General features: G+C 34.3%; 1 protein-coding gene across 1 annotated transcript; it reads left to right on the top strand.

Moving 5' to 3' along the window:
- Positions 1–1,565: 1,565 nt before the first annotated feature.
- Positions 1,566–5,807, top strand: LOC130723777 (AP2-like ethylene-responsive transcription factor ANT). Its single transcript, XM_057574908.1, has 9 exons — positions 1,566–2,604; positions 2,692–3,295; positions 3,427–3,509; positions 3,686–3,694; positions 3,803–3,891; positions 3,994–4,067; positions 4,159–4,209; positions 4,294–4,370; positions 4,868–5,807. Exons 1-9 carry the CDS (start codon positions 2,292–2,294, stop codon positions 5,506–5,508), a joined length of 1,941 nt encoding a protein of 646 aa, XP_057430891.1. The 5' UTR covers positions 1,566–2,291; the 3' UTR covers positions 5,509–5,807.
- Positions 5,808–8,343: the final 2,536 nt, after the last annotated feature.

Below are 8,343 nucleotides of genomic sequence, written 5' to 3'. Positions count from 1 at the left end.
CCCGAGATTCTTCAGAATGTGGGTTGTGTCAAGTACTATTGTGACAAGCAATACTTGCACCAACTTTGGATGTCGTTGACTCAATTGATCAATATGCATTGTCATTATTTCCTGGAGATGAGAAAACTTATCTTAACTATGATTCAGTATGAAAGGTCAATGAGGAAATTGGAATTAAACTAATTGGTTAACCACAAAATTTTTAAATTGTATTAGATGTTCTGCTATTCCTGATCACAAGTTGGTATTTAAAAAAAGGTGCACATGTTTTGCTCATGCGAAATTTAGACATTTCTACTGGCTGATGCAATGGCACGAGGCTTATTGTTGACTACATTGGTCCAAATATAATTAGTGCTACTATTCTTTTGGCACACATATTGAAAAGATTGTATACATATCTACGATGAATTTGATGCAATATGATGAAAGAATGTCAGTTAAGTTTCAAAGAAGACAATTTTCTTTGATTGTATCTTTTGCGATGACCGTAAACAAAAGTCAGGGCCAGTCATTATCTAAGGTCGGTGTCTATCTACCGAAGCCAGATTTTTCTCATGGGCAATTGTATGTTACTGTTTCCAGAGTTAAGAGTAGATCTGGTCTCAAGATATTAATATGCAATGAAGACACTGACCAACAAGATGTTACCAAAAACATTGTCTTCAAGGAAGTTTTCCAAAGAATTTACAACAATTAGTGTGTATGATTTCTTTAATTTCTTGCTCTAATATGTGGGGTACTAATTCAATTGACTAAAGTTTGAGCAACATATCTTATATACTTATTCGTACTCTTTGTATAAATTATTTGTTTATCTTTTACATGAAAGATTGCGCCAAAAAACACATTCATAAAATGTGAAACACAATTAATATTGCAAAGTTAGTTATCTAATTAATATTTCTAATTAAGATGAAACATTCATATATAAATCGGAGATAATAACGACAAATAAGTATTTGACTAATTAAAATTACATGTGTTAGTAAATAAATTGTTGTATTAGTCTATATATATACATATAATACTCAATAATTATAATTGAGTTTAATGGCTATACAACGTCAGTGTAAAAATGTTTTACACAGACGTTCAATAATTGAGTGCTACATATTCAAAATTATTTATATTCTTTTTTATTTTAATTAAATTTAAAAATTTATTTTCTAATTTTATAATTTATCATTGAATTTTTGTGTAAAAAAAAATTACACTGACAATGCATTACCATTAAATTCATTATAATTTATAGTGAATTTTGTAAAAAATTACCCGTGCTCTGTTCTTGTAAAAATATAAAAGTGAGATAAAAAGAGAATGTGATTAAAAATGAGATAAAAGAAAAAAATGTAGTGTGAATGACTTTGTTGATTTGAAGCAGTAGATTTTAATTAGATTTGAAGTTAGCTAGGATTTACAGTGTGCAGAGTGGTGCAGAATGGCTGTACTGTATGAAGTGACCGGATGGACAGATATGTCCTTCCCCGTCAAATCTATCTAAGGGAGCACAGCTAGCTACGTTGTCACTGTTTTACAAACATAAATAAAGCCTTGTTCTCGTCTTTGTAGTTATCACACTCATTCACTCATTCTCAATTCTCAAACAAAAAATAAAACACTTTTTCCAATTACAAATTTCTCACTCACGAGCCCACTCTAGATAGTACCCCATTTTTTCATGTCATGCTCACTAGATTCAGCTAGCTAGCAGCCTACTTGTTCATGTTTCCAAGGCACACACAGACACAGAAAAAGCCTCAGAAACCTGACCAAAATAGTTAATCCTGCCATATACATTCCGGGGTCTGTTCTCTTCTCTCACCATTTTCTAAAATTTCTTCTTTCTTGTGATTCTGGGTTTAAGCCAGGGTTTAACTAAAAAACTACTAGGTGAATGTGTTAATGAAGGAAGCTTAATCAATCACAGGGAAAAAAAAGGAGAGAGAGTTTGTGGGGGCAAAAGCTTTGGTCTTTCTCTTTCTCATATACACAGATCCCTATGGAATGAAGTTTGTGTGTGTGTGTGTGTGCGCTCCCTCTCCAGCATAAGGAATTCATTCTTTTTGTTTAGTTTAAAGAGACCGGTCTTGTACATGTTTTTTCTGTGATAGAACAATAGTTTGGTTGGTGGAGAATTTTCTCTGTGAGGTGTTACTAGACAACAACAACAACAAAAGAAAAACTGATTCTTCTTTCAACATGGTTAGTTTATTTGCCAAGCAATGATTGAGTAAGAGAGATTCTGGTAGCAAAAATTTCTAACCTTTTTCAAGTAAGAAAAGAAGAAGATGATGAACAACAAGTCCATGAATGACAACAGTGATGATAGAAACGACAGTCATAATAACTGGTTGGGATTCTCTCTTTCACCTCACATGAAAATGGATGCTATAACTTCTGCCCCTCTCTACCACCATCATCATCAACAGCCACAAGCTTCTGGAGGTTCCAACACTGTTCCTACAACCTTCTATGGTTCTTCTGGATTCTGTTATGGTGTTGGAGAAAATGGTAACTCCCATTCTCCTTTGACTGTAATGCCTCTCAAATCAGATGGCTCACTCTGCATCATGGAAGCTCTCAGCAGATCACAAACACCAGGTAAATTTCCTTTCCCATTAGAATATTTTGTATTCTTTCGAAAGTTCATATTTTTAATGATTTTCTGGTGATCACCCCTTATTGAAGGGATGGTGCCTACTTCATCTCCAAAACTTGAGGACTTTCTAGGTGCAAGTATGGGATGTCATGAATATGGAGGCCAAGAAAGTGAACTAGCAATGTCTCTGAGCTTAGACAGCATCTATTACAGTACTCAGAATGCAGGAGATCCTCATCAAGCTAACAGAGACCATTCACTTGAACTTCTTTCACATCCTTATTACTCAGGACTTGATTGCCATGGGATGTATCAATCATCACCATTGGAGGAAGAAAACAAGGAAACAGGAAATGTCACAGCTTGCAGCTCTCAAATAGTTGAGTATTCTGCTCAGCATGCTGTGGAGCAGAAAATGAACTGTAACATTGTGAATGATCGTGGAAATGCTGCTTCTGGTGGTGGTTCTGTTGGGTGTGGTGGTGAGTTACAGTCACTGAGTTTATCTATGAGTCCTGGCTCTCAATCTAGCTGTGTCACTGTTCCGAGTCAGATCTCACCTTCTGGGAGTGACTCAGTGGCTGGAAATGGGAAAAAGAGAGGCGCTGCTAAGATGGGTCAGAAGCAACCAATGCATAGGAAATCTATTGATACATTTGGACAGAGAACATCTCAGTACAGGGGTGTCACAAGGTTAGTTTAATCATGAATTTTTTAGATTTGTAACTCTCTTTGACTATGTGTCTGCCTTTTGAAAATTGTTTTTGTTTGTTTTTTTATAATGAGTCAACTTCTGATTATTTATCATGTTTATTCTGTATTAGGCATAGATGGACTGGTAGATATGAAGCACATTTGTGGGATAACAGTTGCAAGAAGGAAGGACAAACCAGGAAAGGAAGACAAGGTTAGTTAGTGAAATTTGAAAATAACTAATTCCTAACCAATAATAACTTGGCTTTTTTGAAAATATTTCCTACTAAAGTCTTTGGTTCCCTTGTATTGTTATCTTGTGTCCACTAACTCATCTTTTCTTTGTTTGTACTTGTTGATGATGACTTAATCAAACTTTGCATCTTGCAGTATATTTGGGTAAGTAACAAAATATCCCCTTTTCTCTTTCATGTCGACACTATTTCTAATTCTTATGTGTGGTCAATTTATTTTTAATTTTTTTATTTTCTTTTTTTTAATCTTTAGGGGGTTATGATATGGAGGAGAAAGCTGCAAGGGCCTATGATCTTGCGGCTCTCAAGTACTGGGGAGCTGCTACACATATAAACTTCCCTGTATGTTTAAATTCTTTTGCATTTTCTTGCTTACTTTATTTTTCAACATTTATATATAAGCTGCATGCTTCAGATTCCAATTATTTTTCTTCCTACCTGCAGGTAGAAAATTACCAAGTCCAACTTGAGGAAATGAAGAACATGACCAGGCAGGAATATGTTGCTCACTTGAGAAGGTACTTTTGTTGGTTAATTGGTAATTATGTTGGAAAAAGCTACCGTTATTGTGTGATAATCATGATGGTCAAGTTTTTATTTGCTTTGCAGAAAAAGCAGTGGTTTCTCAAGGGGTGCTTCAATGTACAGAGGAGTGACAAGGTTCATAAAATTCTCTTGCCTCACTCTCATAACACTCCATTGATTTGAAGATTTGAGCTAAGTTAACTTTTTGATGTTATGCAGGCACCACCAACATGGCAGGTGGCAAGCTAGGATAGGCAGAGTTGCTGGAAACAAGGACCTTTACCTTGGCACATTCAGTGAGTCCTATTAAACTACACTAATCCCCTGAATATCCTTATCTGAACAAGTTCTGAATCAAGCACTTAATCTGTTAAAAAATAATTAGCATTTCATTTACGAACAAGGAATGTCCTTATATATCAAAGGCTCTTGCTTGTTCAAAGTAACATTCAAAGGACACTTTTATGTAATTTCTGCTTCAATCTTTCTTTTACCAAACACTAGTGAGGAGTGACTGGTGGGAGTGCTTTTATAAGGCTGACCATATGGCCACTTTGAGCGCAACATGCCACTATTTTTTAAGGCTGTTCTCTCACACAAAAACATGATATAAATAGGAAAAAAGGTATCTCAGATTCTCAGCAAGAATGGTTAAGAAAAGTTCAGATTTTTAACATAATAAATAATCTCCTTGTTGAAATATCTCACATTGACTAGGGATATAGACAAATTAGTGTTAGATTAAGCTTAATTTGAATTCTAATAGTCATCTTCTCCCTGAATTACATTTTAGGCACTCAAGAGGAAGCAGCTGAAGCATATGATGTAGCAGCAATCAAATTCCGTGGAGCAAATGCTGTCACCAACTTTGACATATCAAGATACGATGTCGAAAGGATCATGGCCAGTAATGTTCTGCTTGCCGGGGACATGGCTAGAAGAAACAAAGATAATGATCCAAGAATTGAGGCCATTCAATGCAACAATGGAGAATCAGTCCAAGCTGCAGCTAGAAACAACAATGAAAATGTTTCAGATTGGAAAATGGTTTTGCATCACCCTCCACAGCAAGAACAGAACACTAACTGTGACCAAAAAGTTATGAATTGTGATACCTACAGAAACGCTGCTTTCTCTATTGCGCTACAAGACCTTGTTGGGGTTGATTCATTAGGTTCTAGCTATGACTCTAGCAAGATTGGGACTCATTTTTCAAACCCTTCTTCTCTGGTAACAAGTTTAAGCAGTTCAAGAGAAGCTAGCCCTGAAAAAACTGGTCCTTCATTACTCTTTCCAAAGCCTCCAATGGAAACAAAAATTGTCAACAACCTCAATTCCTCTGGTGTTAGTTCTTGGTTTCCCTCTCCAATGAGGCCAGCTTCTGCTATCAACTTGTCTCATTTGCCAGTTTTTGCTGCTTGGAATGATGCCTAGAGATAGATGCTATGTTAAATTCTGCATGTAAAAGAAAAAGGGTTGGGAAGAAAAATCATTGATGGGGAGGAAAAAAGGTGAATTTTGAAGTGACATTTGGCATAACTATTTTGAGTGGAGGAATTTGTGGGAGTAATGTAATTGGGGCCACATATCTGTCATCTTTATGTAACAAAGTGGAAAACATTGCCTTTACAAACATAGCCTTTTGGCTAAATGTTGAATGGGAATATATGCATATTCCAAGGAAAGAGAAGTAAGAACTAATTAAAGGAGACTAATGATTAAATTCTCAGCAATGATGTTTTTGCATTATGTATGTTTTATAGTACTTGTAATCTCCATGGGATAATTTTGTTCGAGTAAGAGTCGACTATTAGCTATAAGCAGAAAAACTATTTACAAAAGTATTTAACACATTAATTTTATCTGCTTTAAGATGAAACAACCATATGTCATTTGATCTACACGTACAGGTTATAGTGGGGCTTTGCATTATTGAATTTTATGTTTGAAGTTGCAACTTTACTAGGTCCTGCCAACTACAAAACCAGCTCAATGTTCCCCACAAAGCAAAGGGCTACCACACTCACTCACCTTTGACCACATCATCACATTTTGGTACTTATGTGTTCCTCAATCCCCTTACCACCATCATTGCATAAACCTTTCTCATTTGAGCTACCTTTCCTCAAAGGTAACAAATTCTCCACTCATTATTCAAAAAGGAAAGATTCATGCATGAAAATTGACATGATTAACTACGGACACTACTTCTAATTTTTTTCCTTTTTCTTTTTAGAAAGCAAAGGCATTACTTAGTTGAAAATTTCTTTTACTTTATTCATTCCAATTGCCCAAATCCTTTGGGATTTTGGCGGTAAAAGTGATTCCATGTCCTGTGTGGATGCCATAACAAACTTGAGTTTGTGCTTTCACACGTGTGTACCCCTCGTGTGCAAAGTGTTTGTGCTTGATTGCTATATTCATGATCCTTTGACCATAGGAAGAGACAAGGAGGAATCAATGGCGGGAAAGCTGGAAGTAGTTCCAAGTTGAAGCTGGGAATAGCTGTTTCTTTCTCTGTTTGATGCATAATATATAATAATGTGTTAATAATCCAAATAATTTTATTAACAAGAGGAGAAAATGACAGTTTCTAGAGATTGATCTATAATGGGGGTTGGATTAGTGATTTCATTAAGGAATCCAGCTACCTTCACTGCTACAGTTTCTCTGGAAAGTTGTTTTCATTAACCAATAACAAAAAATTAGTGCAGCCACACAAATCAAAAAGATTGGTTAGGTACAAATCATATATGCTCATACTATTCAACACAATTTTGTCCAGTTTTTAGTATTTTTTAAATTTAGTAACTGTGCTAATGTAAGTAACTTTTGCACAATCATTTAATTTAAATTTAGCATTCTATCATATGATTGGACTTATCAGTAAAATTAACTTACTATTCTTTGTTTCAAAAAGAAAACTAACTATTCTTAGCAAGTAAAACTAACATTTATTTATTTGGGCCTATATAATAAGGAAAATGACTCAGGCACACTTCTTCACCCCCACCTAAGAGAAATATAATGAGAAAAGAGATAATTAAATGATATAATGTGTTATGTGATATAAAAAAAGTGAAAAAAAAAACATGAATATGATAATGAAAGAGACAATTGAGTGTTAGCATATCATTATTATCATTATTGATATAATAATCGTTCATAACTAGGGTGCAAACATGAAAAGACAATATTAGACGGAGTGCAAAAATAAGTTTAATTTTCATGCACCTACTCCAAGTGTAATTTTTTTTTCACTAGTATTCAATTATTTCTTATCACATCAGCTTAAATATTCACAATGGGACACATAATTTGTTATTTTAACTTTAATTTATAATTTATTTTCTAACGATACAAATAGATTACTAGATCCAATGGTTGGTTGTTTGTATCGTTAGAAAATATATTATAAATTATAAATTTAATACTATATACATTAAATTCTTTTTTTTTTGTACATCAGAAAGATAAATTGCACCCGTCAGGAATCGATCCCTAGATCTCCCCCTACCCAACCCATATGTCTCCAACTCATACCACTTGAGCTATCCTACGAGGACTATTAAAAATCCATTAAAAATGATGAATTTAAAGAATTATTTTTCTCTATCTGATGTATATTTTTTTTAATTTAAAATATAATAGGGATGATGGGGATGATAATGAGATAGTTCAATAACACAAAAATATAAATAAAAAATTTCAGTTTTAACTATACTCATAAAATCGTCATCTAAAAATAGATAAAATAAAATAAAATTTTACATATGTCCTTGGTTTTCTTTGTAAAGCTTCAAAATTTGAAAATAAAATGAAAATAATTAAGGTGAATTTTTTCATTTAAGTTAGATATATAACATTTTTTATTATTACAGTAGAAAAATATTTAGAAATATAATATAAAACAATTTATTCGTCGTTTCCTCAACAACTTAAAATTTTAAGATAATTGACTCTTCACATAGTATGAGAGTAGGTTTAATCTTCGACACACTTTTGTGGATCCAATTCTGCAGTGGAGGTTCAATCTCTTCTTCCCCAAAGACTATGTGTGTTTTTCTATCTGCCTCTTCACCCATTTTCTTGTCCTAACAATGGCTTATTAAAACCATGATACACTTTTGGCATTGCTCAATGACACCAATGCCTTCTCCAGCGGCGCGAGGCTACTCTCTCTTTCTCTCTCTCGCTCGCTCTCTATATCTCCCTTCCTCTACTCCCGTTGGCACAAGGTCTCCTTCCGCGGCGGCACAAGGACACACC

Source organism: Lotus japonicus, chromosome 1 (genome assembly GCF_012489685.1).
Source record: "Lotus japonicus ecotype B-129 chromosome 1, LjGifu_v1.2".
In the NCBI taxonomy this organism is placed as follows: Eukaryota; Viridiplantae; Streptophyta; class Magnoliopsida; order Fabales; family Fabaceae; genus Lotus; species Lotus japonicus.
This window is presented reverse-complemented; position numbering and strand designations above follow the sequence as displayed.